This window comes from Trematomus bernacchii, unplaced genomic scaffold (assembly GCF_902827165.1).
Source record: "Trematomus bernacchii unplaced genomic scaffold, fTreBer1.1, whole genome shotgun sequence".
Classification (NCBI taxonomy): Eukaryota; Metazoa; Chordata; class Actinopteri; order Perciformes; family Nototheniidae; genus Trematomus; species Trematomus bernacchii.
The window spans coordinates 14,341,142-14,366,758 of NW_022987593.1; the positions used below are offsets into that span (position 1 = coordinate 14,341,142).

Consider the following 25,617-nt stretch of genomic DNA (forward strand, 5'->3'; position numbering starts at 1 on the left):
CTGGAGTTGTGATTATCCATGTAGAATTAGATTTGTGGAGCTTTACCGTGAATGGGAACATTTTACTTTAAGCAGCCACACCTTTTTAGCCTTTAATTCTTAACCATTAATACATGGTTTATAACACACTATAGTATATATTAAATGGATACAAGTGTTTATTAACAACCTAAACTCCTCCTGTAAGCACCCATAAGTAGGGATGCTCCGATCGATCAGCCTCACTCTCTGCCGATCGATCGGTGCTCTCTAAAAATGCAGATCGGGAGAGCCGATCACATGACGTAAAATACATGACACTTTTCTCTGTGCGCGGCAAAACAAGCTCGCCAAAATGGCTTCACTAGTCTGGCAGTATTTTAAGGTGTCCGAAAATGACAGTAAAATAGCGGTATGCAACGTGTGTGAAGCAGAAATCCTGCAGCTCCACCCGCTGTGACGGACCGGTGAGCGGAGCAGAACACACTAAGAGTTAGACCTAACGCACTTAGCTATTTGATCTACCTCTGGAACTAGCTAAACTAGTTATAAATATATTTATTCTTCACTGCCGGGGCACTCATTACTGGATCAGTGAGCTGCAGGAGATACTGACAGGCTGTCAGGAGAGGGAGAGGGAGAGAGAGAGGGAGAGAGAGAGAGAGAGAGAGAGAGAGGGGGAGAGAGAGGGGGAGAGAGAGGGGGAGAGGAAAAGAGAGCGCTTCCGCTCATTTCTCCCGTGTTATTAAAAAAGAACTTTGTCTAATCGATGGAGATTACACGCGTCCAACTAGATCACTCAGTTCAGCCCATCCCTCGGTGACACTGAGTTGTAATATTAGTCACTACGGAGTAAAACAAGTGGATTACTTCACATTAAACGTGGCATTAAGTATTTACCAATATCTGAAGGACCCAGATTGAACTTCTTACATTACGTTGCTTTTACCCAGCACTGTTAGACATTACGCTTTTATTAATTATGCAAAATAATTATTAACACATTATGCTAAAAAAAGTTAGAAAAAATGGCCTGATGGAGAGAAATGAGAGGTTTCAGATTGAGGGGTGGAGGTCATCATATTATTGGATAACTCATTGAATGCTTCTGGTAAAGGAATGTGTTGAAAGTGTGTTGCTCTGTTGTTTAAGCGATAAAACAAACCCAAGTACAGTGAGTGAACTATATCTTATTTAGCACTAATCCCTCTCCCTTCCCCTCTGTGTGTCCAGGTGGACGTTAAAGACCCTCGTTTCCAGGCCATGTTCACGTCCCACCTGTTCAACCTGGACCCCTCCAACCCCAGCTACAAGAAGACCAAAGCCACGCAGAGCATCCAGGTGGAGAAACAGAGGAGGCGAGAGGAGGAGGAGCAGCGGCGCACCGAGGAGCAACTCCGCGCTCAGAGCCTCCCCAAAACACAGGGGGAGAAACGGGAGAATGAGAATGACTCGGAGGGCGCTGAGACCACCTCCAAGAAAGCAATAGACCCCAGTCTGTCTCTGCTCATCAAGTCCATCAAAAGCAAAACGGAGCAGTTTCAGGCCCGGAAGAAACAGAAGCTCATGTAGGGTTCACTCCAGAGACGCTTCCTAACATCACAAAGAAACGTTGACTGAGAACGTGGACTGCTGTGTTTATTCCTTTTGTATGTGTTTGTACAGGAAAACTAGTATGAGATGAGGAACTGTGCAAACTTTGAGTAAAACGTAATCCTGCTACATCAGATCCTGTGGAAATCTTTTATTGTGACTTAGAAAATCTGTTTTAAGAAGACATCTTTCACAAGTTATTACAAAAAATCACTTCAGGAGATTGGACATTTAGCAAGAAAAGCAGTCATTCTGATTAATTTATAAGCAAAATAACTGTTTTGGATTGGTCCTTAGATCTGACAAAACCTCATCTAGTCATATCATCCTCAAAAACATTCAGTCAATTATCTCTACACACACATTCGTAGGGAACTTAGACGACTCAGGCCTGCTGGCATGGTGCAGTTTGTTGTTTTGTAAAATAAGGTTCTCTCTCTCTTTGACTTTTACAGAAAACACCTCAAAACCTGCCCCATGCTCACTATTTCTCCACTTTAATCAGAGAATAAAAGCAGGATGAATCCATTCTTGAATAAAACTACCAGAGGTTAGATAATCATGTGGAATCAGAGGCACTTGAAATAAGTATTAACATCTAAAGAACAGCTGCATTAGTTCAGAGGGAGATGCATTGAAAGGTTGATCCATTATTTCGTAGCTCCTTTCAGACATGACACAGGATCTTGAGTTTAGCAAGTTATATGTGGACTGGATGTTGTTTACATATTATTATTATTATTATTATTAATTCAGTACAACTCACAACATTTTCATGTGGGCAAGAGAAAACAGAAAGCGTTGCATGAGCAGAGAGAAATGCTCACCGCTCCAGGACGGTAAAGGATGGGGTTTAAAACATTTTGCACACGGCTCGGAGGATATTTCTGTAGTGAGACTGCCATAAATCGGGGTCACATGATCATGATGTTAAACAGCATGGCGACAAAAAGCAAAAAAAGAGTCCTTTTGGAAAGCTACCAGAGCTGCATGACGAGTGGTGTGATTTGTGTTGTCTGATGAAATGAAGCTGTTTCTCTGGCATTACAGGAAGAAAGCGCTCCTGACTTCACAACTTACTGACTAACATCCACCTGACAATCACTTTTCAACTAGTAGCTCAGGTAGCTTTCAAAATAATGTAAAGTGTAGATTTCCGTTGGTCGCCGTGCTGTAAAAACATCTTGATTGTATGTGCGTGGTAAATGCCAATGTGCCTAATCGCCTCTCTTAGCCGAGTAAAACATATTTGGTTTTGAGAAGGCAGATAACATGTCATGTCGGAAAGGGGTTTAAATTCACAGTGAATAGTGTTTGTCTCCTACGGTCCGGGGTATTCAAAGACAGCCGCCGCTCCCATCCCAGTCCCGATGCACATGGACACGACTCCGTACGCTCTGCAGACAGAACACAGTGGTTTAGACGCACTTCAAAGAGGTCTCATGTGTCTGTGATAAAGGAGATGATGTCTCTGATCAGACGAACCTCTTCCCTCTGCGTCGCAGCTCGTGCAGCAGCGTGACCACCTGCCGCGCCCCGGTGCAGCCCAGAGGGTGACCCAGAGCGATGGCCCCCCCGTTAGGGTTCACCTTCTCCAGAGGGATCCCCAGGTGCTCCACGCAGTACACGGCCTGGGCAGAGGGAGGGGCAGTGAGATGAAATAATACATGACAAAAAAACAACTAGCTTCCTGTGAGATCATAATGACCTTTGTTCATTCTTAAGTTCAAGTGCACGTTTGTACTAAATGTGCATCTCCTTAACATGCAGAAACCAACCGTCGCGGAGCTCACTAATAAAATCCATCACTGTTTGGTCTGAACTCACCTGACTGGCGAAGGCTTCGTTGATTTCAAACACGTCGATGTCAGCCACGGTCAGTCCTGAGGAGGAAGCAGGAAGTTAGAAGAAGCATTTCAGCAAAAAACAATGAGCAAAGTTTCTCCTCTGGGAGCTGTGAACGTCTGTGTGCAGATGTCCCTCTGATAGATGTTTTAATATGCATTTTACTCTACAGACTAAAGGCAGCCAAACTAAAAACAAGGCTAACACGCGTATAAAGCTGTCTCTCATCCTCTCCTGGTTACAGTATATCATGTGGTCTGACTGACACCAGAGCATCTTCTTTCAAAACTTCAAACGTCCCTCAACGCAAATATATTTATTATTATAATATTAAATTATAATTATTGATGCATTCATCATGTTGCAGCGTGTAAAGGTGAACATAATTAACAGTATATACTTTGAAAGCCATCACATTCACTTTATCAAACTTAATCTGTAAAGTAAATTGGGTTGTCACGGTCAAATAAACATAGTGGCATTTACGTGAAATATTTCCCTCTGAGAAGAAATGGAGTAGAAATATGAATTAACAAAAAATGGAAATACTCAAGCTTTACAATTAGTACTTAGTCACTCACTACCATTGTGAGGTTAATGTACACACACACACACACACACACACACACACACACACACACACACACACACACACACACACACACACACACACACACACACACACACACACACACACACACACACACACACACACCACACACACACACACACACACACACACACACACACACACACACACACACACACACACACACACACACACACACACACACACACACCAGCCTGCTTCAGAGCTGCAGGGATAGCGTACGCCGGTCCGATGCCCATCAGGTCTGGAGGGACCCCCACCACAGCGCTCGCCCTCAGGACCCCGAGCACCGGCAGACCCAGAGCCTCCACCGCTGACCGCCGGCCAATCAGCACGGCCGCTGCTCCGTCACTCACCTGGCTGGAGTTACCTGAGACACAAAGTGTGTGTGTGTGAGAGAGTTAAACAAATTATAAAAAATATATAATTATTGGAATAAAAAAAACAAAAAAATTAAATAACAATATCACATCTAATTTTTGTTTATATAGCCAAATATCACAAATTACACATTAGTCTCAGGGGGCTTTAGAGTCAGACCAAGCCTAAAGCCCCCTCACTATGGAGGAAGGGTTTGTAGTGAACAGAGATAAAGTCACACAGAGATTTGAATGTGTGCGAAGATGTGTGCGAAGATGTGTGTGTGTGTGTGTGTGTGTGTGTGTGACGGACCGGCTGTGGTGCTGCCGTCCGGTTTGAAGGCGGCTCGGAGTTTGTTCAGTCCGGAGAGAGTGGTTCCTGCTCTGATCCCGTCGTCCTTAGCAACCGTCAGCTCTCGCTCGGTCCCGTCCTCGTCTATAATCCTCGTGCTGACCGGGACGATTTCCTGCTCAAACACACCGGAGCTCTGAGCCCGCGCCGCTCTGTGAGAGGAGGGAAATAACACACATTAATACTGCCGGAGACACCGGGTACATAAGGGTATAATAAGTACTTTAGTATATCAATATATTCAAAGTTCTATACACACACACACACACACATGTATATTTACACGTAGTCTGTACACTTGCTTCACCACATATATATGCAGATTAGTGTATGTTCATTTAATAAGTAAAACTTGCTGATGCGCAATCATATGACAGAATTTGCAATGGATCTTGAGGAAAATAGTGAGACAAAATCTTATACATATAATTTAAGTTTGTCATCAATATTAAAATGCGTTGATGTTTTGAGGTTTTTGACTCACTTCTGCTGGGAGCTGAGAGCGAAGGCGTCCTGCTTCTCTCTGGAGATCCCAAACTTCTCTGCTATGTTCTCCGAGGTGACGCTGAAAAAACAAAGGAAAACCTATAAAGATGAGTCCATTTTCGGGCTCTATACAATATAACATTTAGGGTAAATACTTTTGGTGACATTTTCTGTGTTATATAAATTCATTTTAGGGCTCATCACAAAATTAAAGATTGGAGCATTTTGGAGATAATTCAAAAACACATTTCTGGAACAATGTGACAGGTTTTTTGAGATTCGGGACTACACGAACAAATCTGGGGATTTTGAAAAAATACACACACACACACACACACACACACACACACACACACACACACACACACACACACACACACACACACACACACACACACACACACACACACACACACACACACACACACACACACACACACACACACCACACACACACACACACACCACACACACACACACACACACACACACACACACACACACACACACACACACACACACAACACACCACACACACACACACACACACACACACACCACACACACACACACACACACACACACACACACACACCACACACACACACACCACACACACACACACACACACACACACACACACACCACACAACACACACACACCACAACACACACACACACACACACACACACACACACACACACACACACACACACACACACACACACACACACACACACACACAGCAGTGGTCTCACCCCATGGGGATGATGCAGTCTCTGGCTTTGTCGAAGTCCGTCAGCCTCGGGCTCAGATCTCCAGGATCCCCCATGGAACGCAGCGACATGCTCTCCACGCTGACACACACACACACAGAAGGACACACACTTTTATATTCTTACTGTCAGGAAAAATGTAAATTAAATGTAAATGTAGTTTCTCAAAGTTCACATAATGATTTAACGTACCCACATGCGAGGCCCAGGTCGATGGATCCGCTCCTGATGGCTCCTGCACACACAGGGTTCAACACAGAGTAAACACCTTCACAGATATACAGTCTGTATATACATTTATAAATATATATATATATTTATTCGTTATAAAGTGATGAGAGCAGAGTTGTACCTGCGATGTTGAACAGCGCCTGCAGTCCAGAGGAGCATTGTCTGTTCACCGTGGAGACAGGAACCGTCTCTGGAAACCCGCTGAGACACACAGATTAGTAATAATTATATATATATCTTTTTTTTAAACTTATTTTTTCTAATGTATTGTTACTAACCTTACTTATCTAAATGTAAATGTCGTCATGTCAGTTGATGTCTTTGGTAGTTCATTATCTAATTTAGCAGTGATGTCATGTATGTTTTTTACGTGTGTTTTTTAAATGTTTTTTGGAGGTTAGTCTTTTTTCTGTTCATGCTTGTAAATGATGATGATGAAGATGATGATGTTGAGGATACTGACCTGAGGAAGTGAGCTATTCTGGCCACCAGAGCACCGGCACCGGGCTGCAGAACGTTACCTGCAGATAAAACACAGTGCATTTAAAGTGTGTCTTAGTTAAATGCTGCAGATAATAAGACAAGAAATACATAAATTGCAGATTTTATTCAATGTAACATAATATAACACAGAATGTGTGTGTGTGTGTGTGTGTGTGTGTGTGTGTGTGTGTGTGTGGTTTCTGCTCTACTAGGAGAACTCAATTAAGATTAAATCAATGATTCAATACAGAAATCCACTTCCTGCACCCACACAACAGGACTACGGACAAAGAACCATTTGTAAAGTCTTATCTCACCGACACAGACGTCTCCCAGTTTGTCGGCGGAGAGTCCAACGTCTGTCATCACAGCTTTCATCACGGCGCTGAGCATCTCGTCAGGCGTGGTGTCCTGCAGGAGACATTACATCAGTCTACCTCATATCATAATTATAATATCATTCAATGGTGACTGGAGGACTGACACCACATCTCAGAGGGGATATAGTACCTTTTCTCTGCACTACATTTGTCTGAAAGCTTTAGTCCAGATGTGTTTTGTATCCAGTGAAAACCATGCATGCCCAGATGTGTAGATTTTGTATGTATGTAATAATCTGAAGGATGAAATGCTCCTTTATGTTGGAACATCATTACATTTTACTTAGCTCATTCATTTAAGGTATTGCCCAAGGACATTTCAACATGTTGTGAGGAGGTGGGCTCGATCTCTGTTTAGATTTGGGGGAAATGTTATGGTCAAAAAGCTGAAAAAAGGGCTGTTTTTTCAGAGAAACTCATGAAAAGTTGAAGTTTTAGAGATACACGGTTCTGACAGGACAAAGGTACAAACATAAGAGGATGTTTTACGATATGATGCAATGCTGTAGATTAAACTAGTACATAAAGGAGTTGAAATGAGCTCAACCTTAAACATCTACAGCAGTAAAATGCAAAATACACATTAATGCAGCGGTAATATTCTTATAAAACCTCATATTTAATAATAAAACAATGACTGGGAACATCTTGGTGCACAATGAATACTTTCATTACTTTTAAGTGCTTTTTGTTAATAACACTTACACATGTGACTTAAGTAAGGTTATGAATGCAGGACTTAGTCTTTTCAGTACTTGTAATTAAGTTGTGAATACTTCTTCCACACAGGAACACAGTTGCATGCTGCAGATAACAGTTTATCTGATATAATGATTATATGTCCCTAACCTTTAGCCCACTTGGCTACATCATAATATAAAGCTTTATTTATATAGTACTTTTCTTACAGAACATGCAGTGCCTTCCAAAATGGCACACATCACAAGTTAACAATACACAACAAGAAATTCCCCTCAGATCAGATGTTAAGACCTTTACAGATGAAATAGTTCACAGATTAAAGTTATTTACTTTGAAGGCTCCTCTCTTCGCCTTGCACACAGCGGTCCTCAGCCCGTGAACAACCACCACATCCTGCGGGCTTTTGGTGACTATAGCCCCGCAGTCAGACCTCCATAAGTCCCGCCTGTGTTCAGAGGATCCGGGGGGAGACAGGTGTCCCGAAATGATCTTTAATCTGTGCATTACGACGATTAAAAAACAGTTTGTATTCACAGATCTGCACGGGCCTGTTTGTACTCTGCTCTCTGCTGTCAGGAGGACGGGGAGCGCGGAGGGACAAACTACAGCGAATCGAGTAAACCGTTTTTTTTTTTTACTCCAATCTTTATTTAAAAACTTGAATATACACAACAATTGCAGACATGTATTCAACATAATGGTACATAGAAAGATGAATAACAATGTATGTGACACTGGTTTTATAATTGAATAGGGATACATGTACTTCTATAGTATTTAATTATAAATAATACCCACGTTTTTAGAGTTTAAAAGTATTTTATTCCCATAAAAATTCATTTTCTCTTTAGTTTTTTGTTATTTTGCATTGATGTTTGTATAATGTACCGCATATAATCAGTCATTTTATTTATTTGTACTGACCTGTATTATCTTGTACATAGTTATAGATAATAGTGTTGACTTTATGTTGTATTATTTATCTGAATCTTCAATAAAAGTACTTTAAAATTGTATTTGAGTAAATATTTCTCATTGATTACGCAGCTGCTGTTTTTATTAACCTCTCATGTCTGCCAATGAGGTAGATTAAATTCATTTTGTGTTAGAAAACTTGCTCCTTTATCCGTTCATAGCACATTCATATACAAGAACTTTAAAAAAACAAACAGGTTCTGATCAATACATAATGATTTATTGTTGTTGTAATATTGTATGAATCTACAACGAAAGTATCTCAAAATGTTGCTCAAGTAAATGTACTAGTACTATGCTTGATATCACAGCATCTCTCTTTATGTCTGTCTCTGATGTCTGCTCATGTGCTGGATTCATTCAAAAAAACTCCTTAAATCACATGTGTCAAACTCAAGGCCCGGGATTTAATTTCGGCCCGCAGGATAATTTTTAATTACTATTAGATCTGACCCGCCGGTATATTGCACGCACACCTTCACTCAATCCTGAGGGTCTCCTCAGCTCAGAGCCTGACCCCAAACATTGATGACCTTGCACCCAAGATGAGATGCCAAGTATCTGGCTTGAACTAGCATCACAGAGCAGCACACTGAGTTTACATGGATGTTTCCTTCTGCACTTTCTTTCTCACGACAACAGGGCATGTTTGGTTTGTTCTTTGAGGGAAATAGTTTTTTTGAAGCTGTTGTTGGCCTGTGGAAAAATGTAATCATAAGAAATGACTCGGGGAAAGCTGCAGATAGAGCCATAAGAAATGAATGCAACTGATTATTTAATGTTTAATGTTGTTTTTATAGGCAATCATTTAAGCTTTCTTAGTTCCAGGTTTAATATGTGCAATAAGTTCATTTCAATACGTTTTGCAATAAACATTGAACCAGTCCGGCCCTCGACTAGTACCCATTTTTTGGCCCACTGTGTATTTGAGTTTGACGCCCCTGCCTTAAATGGATTCATACTAACATTTATCAACAAAAAATACGAGTAACAAATTAAAATGGTACTTTAAGAAATAACGAGTGTCTGCAGGATGAAAAAGACCAACACAGTTTTACATCTGAACCTTTTATTTCCAAATGTTTCACAACACATTCATAAGGCCACCGACTCACTGCACATTCTGGTTGGAATCAGATAACAGGAAACAAAGACATCCAAAAATATGTTTTTTTCAATATAGAATCATATAAAACAGCTTTTTCCTCCATTTTCAAAGAGAGTAAGAGAAGAAGAAGAAGTTTCTCAGGAGACAATCACGGAAATATTTACACGACTGGATGAAAATCAGGGTCTGAATGAGGAATACTGTTCTTTAAATATAAACACAAAAAATAGAGTTATAGTTGAAATCCTTTCAGATGTACAGGTAGTGTTTGAGGCGTGTGAAAACCCCCTTCATGTTCCACGTTTCATCCGAGAAGAAGGAGAGAGTATACAGCACCAGAGGAAGGTTACAGTACGTCTGAACGTAGTGTGAATGAAACGTAACAGGAGTGTCAAATACTTATATAAGAACGTACAATTCAGCTTTAAATACCAGAACACCTGCTCAGGTTAAAAGTAGTGCTTCATTTTTTTGTACAAGTCCTTCAGTTCTTCAGTAACAGCAGGAATGTTTACAACACTTTCAATTATATTAACCCTTAGATGCATAAGTGGGTCTTTTTGGACCCGGTGAGGTGGTTTTCTTGAAGTATCTTTGTAATTACATTTTTTAACATTTCATATTCTAGCTATTCCTCAAAAAACATGTTTTGGATATCATGCCATTCAAATTTACATTTTAAGAAATTGTAGTTTTTGTATTACTACCCCAAGTTTCCATAAGTGGGTCAAAACTGACCCGCATGCATTTCCTATGGAATCCTATGGGAAAACGTTTTTTTTCAAAATGTAAAAAAAATTCTAAAATTCTAAATAGTGAGAAATTAAATATCAAATATTTCTAGTGTGAACCAAAATATAATACTAAATATTATACAAGTGATTTTTCTTAACCAAAATGACAAAAAAACACATATTATTCTAATACGGGTCCTTTTTGAGTGTAGGGTCCAGTCACTCGTGCATCTAAGGGTTAAACCAAAGTCTAAACGTCATGAGGGATCATTCAGCTGAAATGTCAACATTTTAATATCTACGTGGTTCTCTCATCATAACGCGGAACATATTATTTACGAGGCAATAAAACGGCAAAGCTCTTTTAAATGTAGAGATGGTGGAAGTACATGAACGCTCAAACTGAACCGCAAAACTATTTTAAATCAGGTGGCATGGCTACGACTAATTCATGTCATTGTCAATCAATCAATTAACTGTCAGAAAAAACAATAAATGTTTCCCAAACTCAACATAACTTCCTCAAACGTGTTGTTTTGTCCACAACTTATTATACAATATTTAGTTTACGGTCATTAAGTAGTAAAGAAATCAAAAAGTCTTCAAATATAAGCTGAAAAATCAGGAGAATTCTGACTTTGTTTTGGTTGGAAATCACTCAAACAGATTTTGTAGGATTGGTTTGTATTTCTACCATGTATATATGCAGGGAATAAAAGATGAGAGGATTTGTGGGCTTGAAAAGTTGTCCAGGTCGAGGACAAAGTATTATATTAATTTTAAAAAGCACATTGTACGTTTGACTTGTTGCACATTAATGAGCGCATTTTAATGTTCCTGGGGTTAGTCATCGTCCAATGAAAGTGTCTTGTTTACTTTAGCGTTATATTCGTAATAACAAGGTACTGCATAACGACATTAAGAGCAATGCTGTAAATCAATAATCAGCGTTATGCCGTTATGTTTTTTTTAGTATCAGCTTATTGTGATGAAGTACTTTGATCTGTTACGGACAATCCTTTGAGATTATTTGATCCATTACATTTTCCCCATTAAATGTTAATTGTTCATTGTTATAATTAATTGTCATATAAAATTGCATATACCATGATTTCCTCTATATCTCCCACCCGTAATGTTGGTTTAGATTTCAATATAAAGTGAAACAGCGATGACCACAACGACAGCAGCTGTGAAACAAAAACAACAACAACAACAGAGGAGGAGTGATGTGAGGGTTCTTCCATCGTGTCTTCATGTTTCCACCGTCACGTCTCCATAGAGCGGAGCAGTGATGACGTATTGTTGTCGACCAGGAAGTAAGCGGCGGCAAGGGTTCCCTCGACTAAAAAGCAACGGGATTTCGGAATATTGTAAAAAAAATAAGGTCTGTGGAAAACGAGCCTGTTTGATAAATGCACGTTTTGTTCAGCCGGATAATCTCCACATGTCTACTTTTATAACTTTCCAATCGTAAATCTAATCGCCAGAAGCAAAATGCTAACGTTATGCTATAAACTAACTACAGCAGGGTCGCACGACTTCGACGTCACGCCAACTTAAGATCCATATTCAAAAATACAGATTCTAAATGTTACAAGTTGAAGCGTTTGTTTGAACAGTTTGCAGGAGGCAGGTACTTGCTTTCAAGCAGAACACGGCAAACTAACTTATAGGATTGTTTTACGTGTTCGGCGTAATGACGTACGGCCTCGACAACTTCTGTAGTCCTATTCAGCCACTTGTTAACAACCATCATTTTTCAGACACGTCAACTCTTCAGGAATCACCAGTGGGGTCACTGCTGATGGATTTAATGTCGTAGAACATTAGAACGTGATCCGTCTCTTAAATTTGTTTCAACCACAGACCTTATTTCCAGCTATTTTCCAAAAACTAGTTCAAAAATCCCGTTGACTCTGAGACGAGGGAAGCGGAAGTGATAAAATGCTAACTCACTTCCTGGTTTTAGGACTCGTCACTGCACCACTCTATGACTCAGCAGTAACTCCAGGAGTCCGTCCCTCCGAAGAAAAACACAACTCGTCTCCACACGTTCAAAGTAAAAGTGTCCATGGCAGTGAAGCAGGAGTCTCTGCTCGTCTCAGGCGTAGAACACGAGCTCGGGGATCTGTCCTCCCTGCACCCCGGTGCCGTTGGTGCTGTCCGAGGAGCACTGGAACTGGAAGGTCACTTTCCCGCACTGAACCTCCGTCATGCCCTCCTGCCCGAAGTAGCTGAGCTCGTTCCCGTCCAGCACCACGCTGGCGGTGTAGAAAGTGTCGGGCTCGATCTGCACCGGGTAGTCGAAGCTGACGGGGAACGTGCTGCTGGATCCGTCAGAGAAGTACTTGATGTTCCTCTGAGCCATGGACACGCCCTGGCGCTTCAGCTCGATCTTAGCGCTGTATTCTGCCGAGCCGCAGCTGGATCCGTACAGACCGAATCCCGCGATGAAGACCCGTTTGTCCACGGCGAACTGGATGCTGTCGCAGCGCCCTCTGTATCGCCACTGGTTGCTCCTGTAGGCGCACGACTGGAAGCGGTGGCAACGCTGCGGCGCCAGACCTTTACGAGGTTTGCTGCAAAACAAGAGTTCGGGCTTCTTGGCGGCGGTGAACCACAGGAAGATGTCGTTGGTTTCGTTGAGCGTGAGCACGCCGGACTGCGCCGCTCCGTCTGCGAAGTCCTCCAGCACCATGGTGGGGATGCGGATCAGGTAGATGGCTTTCCCCAGAACCAAGCGCTTGTTCTCGATCGTCGGCGACAGGTCTTGGCGTTGACACTCCGCCTCGGCCCAGTTCAGCGCCGCCTCGAACACCACCATCTCTTTGGCGTTGAGAGTCTCCCGCTTCAGGATGCTCTCCAGCGTCTGAGAGTCGATGTCGCAGAAACCCTCGGAGCGCAGGGCGAGCTCGGCCTGAGCGTCGATCACCTCCCAGCAGCGCTGCGTCAGGTCGGGCTCCTCGAACAGGCAGCTCTGGGACAGAAGCACGCAGGCGTTCTTGGCACTCAGGCTCGTCTCCAGGAAGTTGACGCAGGCCCGCGCCAGGTGAGGTACGATGTACTTTTTGGCGGCGTACAGGGTGGCGAGCACCGTGTCAGCGCAGAGGTCGATCTCATCGCAGTAGATATACCTGAGAGGGAAAGGGTGGGATTAGAGACTTCAAATCAAATCAAAATGTATTATAGCCCCCATTCACAAGAAATGCCTCAAAGGGCTGTACAAAGCAAACTTCACTTCACAAACTTACATTTAACTTGTTCTTATTTTATAGTGGAATACAACTAGGTCACGATTTGATGTACTGTGAAGTATATTGTTTTAATAGGAACAAAGCTAAATGCCCACAGTCCATAAACACTGAATGAATCTGAGACATACTTCATCATGGCGAGGAACGACGGCGGCTCCACGTCAGGGATCCGGATCTCTTCCTGATCCTCGGCCAGTTCTCCATAAAACATGGCGTGGAACACGGAGCTGCCGACGGCCAGGACGTACTGACAGAGCAGAGGAGCAAGTATAACAACACGAGAGACACGACCTCCACTTAAAACAGACACAAATGTGACGTCATAACTACACTGTAGCTATGTACGTATGACTAATAAAAGCCTTGAACCTTTCAGTCTGATATTTGGACGTTTGTCTGATTCTTATGACTTAACTTATTTGCTGTTATGACAAGACAATGAGGTTAATAAGTTGCAAACTTATCATATGATTTTTCAACATCAAAAGTTTCCCTGTTTTGTATGTTCTGATTTGTTCTAGTGTCCAGTTGTTGGCCTCCTAGCCTTGTTTTAGTCAAAGGAAAAACCATCCATCTTCTCCCGCTTATCCGTGGTCGGGTCGCGGAGGTAGCAGTTCCAGAAAAAACCAATAGACTTATTTTATATAACTGCGTTTGACAAATCAAGAACCACAAACAGCTGTTCATGGTCTCCCTCTTTAAATGCATCACAGTTAATGCCTGGAGAAAACCAAACTGTGTGATCTCAGATTGTGAAGGGTTGTACCTTATGTCCTGGTACTCGCTGCGTCCCGCCAGGTGGTCCGACCACAAAGTGAACATCTGCCATCGTCTCATTGTTGAACATGACTGAATTCCTACAAGGACACAAAAAAACAATGATTGTTATTTTGGTTGGAGACACCTGGGAGATGCCTGAAAACCTCCTAGAGCCTCGTTATCATACACAGTACGCTCAGATTATCATTCTAGTCATTTGGGTTGGTCTCTGTTATTTCAGTATGTTGTTAAAACTTCATACTTTTCTGTAAAATCAACACAATATGCTCGTATCGATCTCTCCATAGACGTTACAATCATGGTACATTGAATTGACCTTAACTTCTTTACGTTATCAACTTTTTCTAAGATATAAGGACATATATACACATTTGTTCAAATCTCGATATTGCTCCTTGGGTTTCCTTGCGTGTTTGTTTGAATAAGAATGACATCAGAATGAACAGAAAGGTTTCCCCTCTCAAAACAAGACGTGGGCATTGTCACGTTTTAATTGTGTGATTCTATCGTATCTGTTTAATTAATTGAGGATTCGGTTTCAAATACCAATCGAAGGTCTGAATGGTCTTTAGCATTAAGTGTATTGCTCTTGGAAAGGCTATACTTACATTATGATATTAGATTATCATTAAATCAGTATCATAACGTGGTCTTTGAATGACACTAAGATTGTGAATCGCAATTGTTTCTGGGACAGTGTATAAACCTTTTAAAATGAGTTATAATGACAGGTCTATCCTCTCCTACACTCATCACCCAGCAGCCTGCACATGTCTCAAACATCTCATCACTATTATATATGATATATCTGTAGTTTGGTGTGTTCGGGCTGACCTCTCCCGGATGGTCGGGTACAGGCCCTGCCAGTTGCAGCAGCTCTGGTTGCTGGAGTTGTTGTTGGTCTGGTTCTGCTGCTGGTACTGCTGGATGGAGGATGAGGAGGAGGAAGAGGTGGCGGTGCTGCTCGCTGAGGTGGAGGGGACCAGCTTCTTGGTGGGATACAGCTCTGCAGCCATTATCTTACAGTCAGACTGCAGGCCGGGACATGGCAGCTCCAGGACCGGAGTGTACTGCTGCTGTCGGACCGGAGTCTGGAGAGAAACGCAGAGAAATGCACTCTATGTTCAGACACTGAGAAAAGGCAACCAAACTTCAATATAGGTCAAAGGATCATCAAAGACCCCCAGCAATCCATAAGCAGTATTTGATCCTTGTACAGTATTTAATTGTACATCCTGTTTTTAGGTCATTCTATTTACATGTATTTAGTTCACTTCTACTGCATTACTTGCAACATCATCTTGCACTATTTTACTTCAGTTTGCACTATGGTTTTATTGTTTATGTCTTATATATATTATGTTGCATTGTTGGAGTAGCTTGGGGCATTGTCATTGCCATATCTACACTGTGGATAGTGTGCATATGACAATAAAGCTGTTACATTTGACGTTCATGTTGAGCTAACTTAACGTTAACTAAGCTAGCCACACATCCACATCCATTACACCAGTTTTTTTTTAACTTAACACTCCATAATTTCCACCTGACAATATATAATACAAAGTCAAATTAGTCGTGATGAAGTAAAAAATGAAATTATTAAGTCAACGTTCAGATCCCGGATGATTTTGTAGTGTTAACTTTAGCATGTGTATGCTAGTTAGTTAGCTGACAAACCAAAAGGTGCTTTTTCGAGTTAATTTCTCGCTTAGCATTAAACTATTTGGCGATAAACTGAATGTATACTTACCTAAGTGTTATGTAGACGTGTTTATAATCATATCTCCTCTCCGGGTTAAGCAGTTTTTGGGTTGTTTTAACAGGCAGGCGGCTCAGCTTTTGTTTACAGGAGCTAGCTAGCTTCTTCTGTTAATGTTTACTGCAGAGTCAACTCATTGCCGGCACCGCGCTGCCCCCTGGCGGCAGGAAGCTGCAATTACACTGTATTATAATGCACAAATAACAACAGGTGGTTGTTGTTGGTATTTGTTTCCTTTTTTCTGTCAATAATGCAATTTCAAAACTCACTCAATTGAATTATTTTATGCATTCCCATTTTAAATCCCTTTTTTACATAGCTTTACAAATATTTTGCTAATAAATTGAAATTATTTTTAATAACTAACTATCTTTTAGAAGTATTTCAGAATTGGTTTTATTGCCAATTCTGTTTACAAATACAAGTAATTTGCTTTCATGTAAATGGTGCATACAAGGACACATAAAGAAGAATACAGAGCAAAAAATAGTATTATTATAAAAGCTATTTTTAAAAAACTATTTGAAAGACTTTCATAACAAATTAAAAATAATTCCACAAAATGTAAATACGTAAGAAACTGAGTACAGTAAAATAAAATATAGAAATAAACAAGTTCAAAGGGTTTCGAAGGATTAACAGTATTCAAAGACAAGGCATTGTTTGCATGATCTTCATTAATGTAATGCATACAGTTTTTTTGGGCTGTGGCACAGGTTCAAACCCCACTGCAGTCAGCATGTCGTTGTGTCCCCGGGCAAGACACTTCACCCCAAATTGCTCCTGTGGGGATTGCCCACAGTATTGAGTGTGTAAGTCGCTTTGGATAAAAGCGTCTAACAAGTAACATGTAATGTAATGTAATGATAATAGTCACATTCCTGTTAATAATGAAATAACAAAACTCACTCAATAACTATTTGTATGTATATTTGTGCATGGGTTCAGCTTCCTGATAGTGTGTTGGTGTATTCTCCCCATGTGAAGCTGAAAACAACACACACACACACATCATGATATACAACATATTCCTTTATTGTTGTTACTGATAAATCCCATTTTGAAAAAAAAGAACAACAATGAAAAAGGAGAACAACACCCGTTTGTACTTTATGTACAGCCAGCATCTAAAAGCTCTCTTTAATAGAACCACTGTACACGTTAAAGGACAACAATCATTTACAGGCCAACTGAACCGTCTTCATTCAGTTTGTGGGTTCAGATCTGCATTTGGCCACTGAAGACGACAAAATATAAATCTTAAAGAGTTCAGCTGCCTACGTCACTACTGGCTAGTTTAGTGTGAGAGACGATATCAACTCTAATGCTTTTATAAAACGAAATGTAAAATGCTAAATGAAGTTAAATCATTGGCAAACACTGATACTATTGCTCGGAAAGTGGAAAAGGTACACAAATGTGAATGGAGTCTGGTGTTAGTCAGGTTTGATTCTAGTCCAGTTGTTTTTAGATGAATACGGCAGGAAAATAAACCAAAATATGAAGCTTTATTTTATTTAAAGGTGGGGTAGGTAAGTTTGAGAAACCGGCTCGAGATACACTTTTTGTTATATTCCATGGAATGCTCTTAACATCCCGATAGCAATGAATATCTTAAGTGCTTTGACAAAAAATCCATAAAAACATGTCATCTGTGGAAGCCGTAGTACTGTAAAAAGCACGACCAATCATTTGAGCCCTGCTAAAATAACTGGATGGTCTACCTGCCTGTCAGCCCTCCATCTGTGCACAAACTTATCTCGTGCCCTCATTGGTCATGTGCGCGTTCGTGTGTGTTGGAGGAGGGGCTCTGTAAGGAAGTGGCAGATTTTCTCCGGCTGTGTATTTTCTAATTCTAGCGCACTCGAGCTGGTTTCTCCAAAATTACCTACCCCACCTTTAAGCTTTCATTTAGGGTGCAATTAACTGCCACCTGTAGACAGCGGTGATGTAACTGTCATGTTTCTGCAACACCGTGATAAATAACCTCAACAAGCAACCAGACTCCATTAAAAAAAATCTGTTTCTGCTCTTTCAAGCTTCCCTTAAAAGTCTCAATTCACAATTGTACAACCTTTTTCTTTTGGCTTGTGACACTCTAAAGATGCTCAGTGTATGAAACCCTCATCCCAGGCTGAGTTATGCTCTTCAATTGAAATCCATTGGTATAGTTTCTCATAGGAGGGCGGTGGTGGCGAAGTCCATAGGGACTTGGCTTGGCAACTGGAAGGTCACCAGTTCAAGTCCCGGAAAGACCAAGTGCTACTGAGGTGTCCCTGAGCAAGGCACCGTTCCCTACACTGCTCCCCGGGCGCCGTACATAATGGCAGCCCACTGCTCCTAACACTAGGGTGGGTCAAATGCAGAGAAACCGTTTCGTTACATAGTACCTGTACTACGTAATGACAATATGTTCAATAAGACTCATAACCAGATTTTCACAATAAAAAAACAAATGTATTTATTTCTCCTCTCTTTGTAATCACCTCAGGTTGGGAATCACTGCTGTGGATGTTTTTCAGTTTTTGTGGTATTAACTCATGTGATGTGTGTGAGATCAAAGTAGAATGGCTTTCAACTAAGAAAATCTGGATTTAGTTCCTGGTTCAGAGATGTTGGATCTACAAATTGTTTGCTTGGCTATTGGCATACAGTAAGCCATTATATTTGTCCCTGTTAAGTTTAAAGGGGCCCTATTCTGCTCATCTTCAGGTTCATATCAGTATGTAGTGTCTCTACTTTAAAGAGTCCTCTCCTGCTGATGTTCAGGTGTATATCAGTATGTAGTGTCTCTACTTTAAAGAGTCCTCTCCTGCTGATGTTCAGGTGTATATCAGTTAGTGTCTCTACTTTAAAGAGTCCTCTCCTGCTGATGTTCAGGTGTATATCAGTATGTAGTGTCTCTACTTTAAAGAGTCCTCTCCTGCTGATGTTCAGGTGTATATCAGTATGTAGTGTCTCTACTTTAAAGAGTCCTCTCCTGCTGATGTTCAGGTGTATATCAGTATGTAGTGTCTCTACTGGGACATGTCTCCATGCTTTAATTTTTCTCATACTGCCTGTTCTGCAGCACCTCTGTTCACCCTCTGTCTGAAACCAGAGCCAAGTCTGCTCTGATTGGTTAGCTGGCCGGCTCTGTTGTGATTAGTCAACCGCTTAGAGATGTCCCGCCCCTTAGCCTATCATGTACGATGTGTTGGAGTGCTAGCCAATAGAAACACGTTACAGTGTGATAGTGATGTCCCTATGGTGTTTCAATCCCAATTCTTTGGGAATGTAGTCTCTGCAGACCATTAACATGCACACAAAACGATATAACACACAACAGGAGAGGGAAAACCCCAAAGAGCATAACAGGGCCTCTTTAAATTATCTTATTTTTTGGAATAGAAATATCTAATCTCGGTGTGTCTGATGAACCTGAACGGATGAGTTGTTTTCTTCAGGATTTAAAGTGAACTTTTTGAGTAAAGAGCTTTTAAAATGTTCCAGAATTAAAAATAAAACAAACTCTCGGGTCACATTTTCGGCCTTTTAAAAGGAACAGCACACTCTAAAATATCCTGTCACTGAACTCAGATTCAGATGAGGAGGTGAACAATGCATCATTTCACAGGAAATCTGAATTTAAACTGCAGCCATTGACTCTCTAAATGTGTACGTGTCACATACATCATATTTGATCTTTCAGCTCACTTTAAAGTCCATAAATGATTCACTGAATTTCCCTTAAATTACACCACGTTTATAAATAGATCTGCTTTAAAACTGTACACATATCATCTGCTAACCCTTTTTACACATTTGTAATTTTAAAAGAAAAGCAACACAAATTCAACCCAAAACTTTTCCCCCGTCTCACAAACAGCTGCAATATTTTGAGATGATAATTTGGTAAAAAGCAACAAACAAAGTGTTATGTAGTGCTGAGAGGTAAAGTCAAGTAAATAAATACTTCTTACAACACCAGCAGAAACCCCAAAGGAATACACTTCAAGTAAAACAGAGAATAAAAAAAATATCTACTTGTATTTCTTACAATTCTGTCACCAAACACAAAAAGATGTTTAAAAAACTAGTCGTTGCTCAAAATAACAATAATGATAATTACACAAAATACAATATTTTCAGGCAGTCAGCATATAAAGCGTTTTACAAATCTGGAGGGGAGTGTGTGTGTGTGTGTGTGTCTGTGGTTTGGGAAGTAAAACAGCTGTTACTTTAAATGTTATTTCACAACAAAAGGAGCTAATTAGCATTAGCAACAACAACTGTCGGGTTTAGTAGGAAGCAACTCGTCGTCCCTCGTTGAGTCTTTTGGCTTTAATTTGGCGGTTTTTTTAAGTAAGGAATTCATAAATACACAGAAAAATAATATATATGAAGCTTTAGTTTGTCAGACTTTAAATACACAATGAAAAGCAGCACAACGTGGATCAAAACCACTGAATCAGAAAGGATTCGATCCAAAATATTTCACAGGAAAGCGATTTTCGGCAAGGAAATCAAACCCAACATATTTCAGATTCTTTTGTTCACTTTGGAGAGAAGTGTTCTGTTTGATCTACAACTATTAAAGAGTCACATGACGGCAGATGTGTTTACAGGTGCAGTATTTTACAGTAATCGTTAACATCATGTCACTGCTGCTGTCCAAACACTCTGAAGGGGTTCAATTCAAATGACCAAGAGGCTGTTACATCTGTCTGTAGTGTTCCTCTTTCTGTCAGTATGGGGTTAAATAAAGATATTAAGCTTGTAGTGTGTTCATGCGTGTTTGATGCTCTGATGGAAATGTGTCAATTAACCAAAAGTGCAGCAGGAGCAGAGTGTAGACAAAATCAATCAACGAGCCAATTCCTGATTTTCTGCTGGTTCATGCAACTCTTCCCCATCTCCATCAACATCAACAGAGTCTTATGGCGCATTTCCACTGCAGGGCCTCGCTCGGCTTAGTACGATATGGCTAGGCCTCGTTAGGCCTTGTTAGGACTGGCTCACTTTATGCTGCGTTTCCATTACAGTTTAGGAACTGGGGTAGTATCTATAGTAACGCAGTGTAGGCGGAGCCGTGACGTCATCTTCAATGCGAAACACAAAACCAACAGCAGCCGTTAGCTGTTAGCACTCAAGCTCACAGCTCCTCATATCTGTTCAGAAACTAGACAAAAGTTAAACAAGTACAAACCACAGACTGCCTGTGTCATGGTGAATACAGTCGCTGCTTTATTTATGTCTGTATAGGCCGTTGTTGTGAGTGTGGACGGTCGGAGCATATACAACGTTAGCTTAGCCGATTTCCATTTAGAACACACGCATTTTAAAAGGTTTTTCGCCTGCCGTCTGTCTGCAGACTTGTCAAAGCATTAATTCATGGTTTTTACTAACCGGTATCAGTATGTTGTTACTTCGGCATCATTTTGAAACGTGTATTACAATTAAATCACGGTCAAATATGTTCATTTTGTTGTAGTTGCCAGCGATTCTCTCACTAGTGTAGCATACTCAGCCCGGTTGTTGGCCCGGAAAGAACCTCGATTTTGGAGAGCCAGAAAAACTGTGAAAAAGTACCCGCTAGCCGGAACTACGTCTAGTGGAAACGCAACCAAAAACGGACCGGGCACGGCACGCTTAAACCGCGCTGTAGTGGAAATGCGCCATAACTTCCTCTGTAGTCTAATAATGGGATCACTAATGTGTTGAAAACCCTCACATTTTGAAATGAAACCCACCAGATGTTTGTCATGTGACCTGCCTTCAGAGTGTCCACCCAGCACTACCATCTCCAAACAGAACAGGGGTCATGACTTTTGACCTCTTACCTCCTAGTGTAAGCGTTAACTGGATGAAACCTGTATGGGTCTGACTAAAAGTCTTCTTCAGGCTGCAAGCAACAACTTAAAACAGGAGAAAGCAGACCAAATTCGATTGAAAGCAAAAGTCCACGAGTTCTATGCAGAGTGGGAGGTCATCGAGAGGCGTTTTTATCATAAACGAAAGAATTTAGTGTTCAAAAGAAGCATTCAGATCTGACTGAATATTCGAAAAAGTGGGTTGTTACTTTTGTCTATTTTTGAGAGATAAAAGTGGATCTTCTGATGCACGAAATACATTTTCCTCAACACCTTAAATGATTCATATTGTGAAGTAAAAAGGCACATTATCATATTTCTAAGCAACACCAACAGACACAGGCTGTTCTGGGGTCAGTGACGGTGGAGAGAAAAGAAAAGAGATTCCAGCTTTACTGAAAACTTCTGAGAGTTCCTGTTTTTATTATTTCTTTTGCCACTTCCTGTTTTCATTCATCGTCTCCTCCAGAGGTTTGTTTGTTTTCGGGACCCGGGCCAGCCTAAGTCCCAACAGGGGAAGAGGGGAGGGGGGAATATTTGACAAATCTTAGAAGGAGCAGTCCAGGTAAACTGTCTCCTTCAGCTTTCAGAGGTGGAGACGTTCTCCTCTCTCATTTCCTCCGTGTCTCCTCTCTCTCATTTCCTCCGTGTCTCCTCTCTCTCATTTCCTCCGTGTCTCCTCTTTCTCATTTCCTCCGTGTCTCCTCTTTCTCATTTCCTCCGTGTCTCCTCTTTCTCATTTCCTCCGTGTCTCCGGTCATACGAAGACTTTAGCGAGCGCGTCGGCTCCGGCGCTGCCGATGTAACATTTTGTCGGGTGAAACGCCACGTCGTGGATCGACTCCTCCGACTTCTTTCTGTGCGCCGTGAACTCCTGGATACACGTCTTACTCTCCATGTTCCACAGGCGGATGGAGCAGTCGTGACCTGGGAGGAAGAGGAAGAGGAAGAGGAAGAGGAAAAGGAAGGAGACAATGAGGATGTATTTCTCGAGACCCCACTGTTTATTTATTTAAACAATGCCTTGCGAACCTGCTGCTGCTGTAACAACATCATTTCCCAATTTGGGATCAATAAAGTGAATCAGTCGTTCAAGGTGTTCAGTCCAGGTAGAGTAATCTCACAAAATGCCTATTTATTTCGATAGTACTTTATACTCTGACTAAATGTTGCTGTTTTTTTTTTTTTACTGTAAGTCGTATTTTGCAAGGTGCATCTCTTTTGGGTTTAGGCTGGAGCCACACGAGAACGGTAACGGTCGTATCCGCTACAGTTCTCTATCATATAGACGCTTCGGCCACACGAGGCCGACAGGGAAACGCAGATAACGATAACGAAAACGGGTCCCAAGGTGAGTAGATCTGCGGATGCAACGCTCTGGGGGGCCAAACGGCTCCGTGTCTACGCCCTATACGATCATTTTCTGATAACGATGACGCAATAGCCCCGCCTCTCACGCTCACCCCCGTGTCACCCGCGTCATTGCTGATGTGTTTCGCCAACAACAACAACAGTTTTCCGAGTGTCTCGAGCCAGGTCCCGGTATCTCGCAGGACAGTGCACCCAGCAGGTGCCTCCAGCAGGTGCCTCCAGCAGACCCCCCCCCCCCCGCACGGCAGAGTTTCCGTTAGCCGAAATCTAAAATTCTCCGGTCAAAATGTCGCTTATTGTTTAGGTGTCCTTTGACACGCAGGCAGTCATATCATTAGCTAGAACTAGCTAGATCTGATCGATATGGACATAAACGCGAGTGAAGTCTAATCGGACAGGAGAGAGAGATCAGAGATCAGCTGCTGCTGACGGAGAAAAAGAGCCCTGCCTCTCCCCACCTCTGCTGCTAAATCCACGGCGGAGAATAAACAGAAGGGCAACCATGGAAACCATGCTCGGAAGTCTTCTTCGCTGCTTTTGGTGTATTTTGTGGCGGAAGTACAGCACCACTTACAGGCCCGGCATATGTACTACAGCGTCTCCAGCGGGTGCCTATTGCGTGTGGACGGAAGACCTTTTTGATAACGATTTCGGTTCGTTTGCGTTACCGTCCTCGTGTGGCTCCAGTCTTAGTTTATGCTTCAATTGAAATGTTAAACACAGCAATGAATCTCTCATGATATTAAATAGAGGATAAAGAGTGAAGGCTTCCTAAATCTGAACAGTCTTTAGATGTTTCTGTGCTAAGAAATGTAACTGTGTACAATGGATCCGATATAAAGACATGTTTTTTTAGATTGTTTTGAAACAGACAGACTATTCCCAACAATGACTGCTTTGCCATCCTTGAATGTTTACATTTTTCACAATGAACAACAGAAATGATGGCTGAATACGTACTTCCTGACATGAGGTACAGTCCGTTTGGATCCACAGCGAGACACGTGACGGAGTCCAGGTGAGCCACCATCGAGTGGATCAGTTTACCTTCAGACCGGAAAAAGAAGAAGAAAAGATTACTCCTTTATCCAATTTAATCAGTCTGATAATGACAGAAAGAGATTCAATATAACTGAATTACTATTTTTTAAGTGCCTTTTAATGGGTCAAGCTAAAAAAATGTCTATAACTCAGTAGCATCTTTGGAGCATCCCTGCTTGATAGACAATTACTTCTCTAAAAACACTCAGGTTTTGTGTCAAACTGAGATAACCCTGAAGTGTAATAGTGATGTCTTCTCTCTCAACAGACACATTGTAAGGCGTCTATTTGCCCCTTTTGAACTATCTGATTGGGAAAAATCATGATGAATTTAACAGAATTGGACATGTAAAGTTAGCGTTGTGTTCCTTATTTAATAAACCGTTTTAATTTTGAGTTAATGTACAACATTAAATGTTACATTCTGTTCTTGTATGTATCATATTTGTATGTGTATATAGACTTCTAGCTCAATTTTTTATTTGTATTTTATGATATATGTTGCATCGTTGGAGGAGTTTGAGTCATAAGAATTTCATTGCCATTTCTACACTGAATGTGCATATGACATTAAAGGTCCCCTATTATACTGTTTTTCATCAATATATTACAGGTCTCAGATATATACAAAACATGTCTCTGAAGTGTTTGGCTCCAAACACCAAACAGATCATTGTAGCATCCCATAATCCCCTCTGTTTCAGCCCTGTTTCAAAAGTGCTGATTCTCTGTCTGTTACTTTAGATGAAAATAAGGAGCCCCTCCCCACGCCCCTCTGAGAGACATTTGGTTACAAAGAACACAATGGTGCTCTAGGAGGAGATTCAGGTGATACCTTGGTTGCTGATTGGCTAATGGTTACACAAGCCAAAACATCGTTATGACATCACAAAGTGGCCAAAATCTGATCAGCTCATTTTCAGACAGGTTTTTATATAAA

At 41.3% G+C, this 25,617-nt stretch overlaps 5 protein-coding genes across 7 annotated transcripts in view; 1 reads left to right on the forward strand and 4 right to left on the reverse strand.

Moving 5' to 3' along the window:
- Nucleotides 1–1,706, forward strand: part of esf1 (ESF1, nucleolar pre-rRNA processing protein, homolog (S. cerevisiae)) — a 72,930-nt gene extending 71,224 nt beyond the window's left edge. For all 3 annotated transcript variants that reach the window (XM_034129581.1, XM_034129584.1, XM_034129583.1), the window contains one exon: nt 1,213–1,706. In XM_034129581.1, coding sequence (XP_033985472.1) covers nt 1,213–1,551 — 339 coding nt within the window. In that variant the 3' untranslated portion in view covers nt 1,552–1,706. The remainder of the gene's footprint in view (nt 1–1,212) is intronic.
- The window catches only part of LOC117481734 (E3 ubiquitin-protein ligase TRIM39-like), a 937,572-nt gene that overhangs the window by 692,065 nt on the left and 219,890 nt on the right, over nt 1–25,617 (reverse strand). The window lies entirely within an intron of this gene.
- On the reverse strand, nt 1,709–8,376 carry acaa1 (acetyl-CoA acyltransferase 1). Its single transcript, XM_034129681.1, has 12 exons — nt 8,128–8,376; nt 7,033–7,126; nt 6,696–6,753; nt 6,354–6,433; nt 6,194–6,236; nt 5,984–6,082; nt 5,223–5,303; nt 4,700–4,890; nt 4,218–4,397; nt 3,400–3,455; nt 3,058–3,203; nt 1,709–2,969 (listed from the first exon to the last, which is right to left on the reverse strand). Exons 1-12 carry the CDS (start codon nt 8,299–8,301, stop codon nt 2,894–2,896), a joined length of 1,278 nt encoding a protein of 425 aa, XP_033985572.1. The 5' UTR covers nt 8,302–8,376; the 3' UTR covers nt 1,709–2,893.
- On the reverse strand, nt 12,413–16,515 carry LOC117481779 (BTB/POZ domain-containing protein 3-like). The gene is made up of 5 exons (XM_034129678.1): nt 16,405–16,515; nt 15,486–15,742; nt 14,638–14,728; nt 14,000–14,118; nt 12,413–13,751 (listed from the first exon to the last, which is right to left on the reverse strand). Exons 2-5 carry the CDS (start codon nt 15,665–15,667, stop codon nt 12,719–12,721), a joined length of 1,425 nt encoding a protein of 474 aa, XP_033985569.1. The 5' UTR covers nt 15,668–15,742; nt 16,405–16,515; the 3' UTR covers nt 12,413–12,718.
- Nucleotides 21,991–25,617, reverse strand: part of LOC117481728 (striatin-like) — a 53,606-nt gene continuing 49,979 nt past the window's right edge. Inside the window, exons 17-18 of the mRNA XM_034129585.1 lie at nt 24,597–24,683; nt 21,991–23,192 (exon numbers count right to left, since the gene is read on the reverse strand). Coding sequence (XP_033985476.1) covers nt 23,023–23,192; nt 24,597–24,683 — 257 coding nt within the window. The 3' untranslated portion in view covers nt 21,991–23,022. The remainder of the gene's footprint in view (nt 23,193–24,596; nt 24,684–25,617) is intronic.

Bases quoted from the DNA above. Each gene is read 5' to 3' on its own strand.
- acaa1 (XM_034129681.1), bottom strand. From the start codon at position 8,301: ATGCACAGATTAAAGATCATTTCGGGACACCTGTCTCCCCCCGGATCC. The intron at 7,127-8,127 runs GTAAATAACTTT...TGTCTCCTGCAG, and splicing joins CGAAGAGAGGAGCCTTCAAA to GACACCACGCCTGACGAGAT. The intron at 4,398-4,699 runs GTCCGTCACACA...TTTGTGTCTCAG, and splicing joins GGACGGCAGCACCACAGCCG to GTAACTCCAGCCAGGTGAGT.
- LOC117481779 (XM_034129678.1), bottom strand. From the start codon at position 15,667: ATGGCTGCAGAGCTGTATCCCACCAAGAAGCTGGTCCCCTCCACCTCA. The intron at 14,729-15,485 runs GTCAGCCCGAAC...GTGTCCTTGTAG, and splicing joins TACCCGACCATCCGGGAGAG to GAATTCAGTCATGTTCAACA. The intron at 13,752-13,999 runs GTATGTCTCAGA...TTTCCCTCTCAG, and splicing joins TCGTTCCTCGCCATGATGAA to GTATATCTACTGCGATGAGA.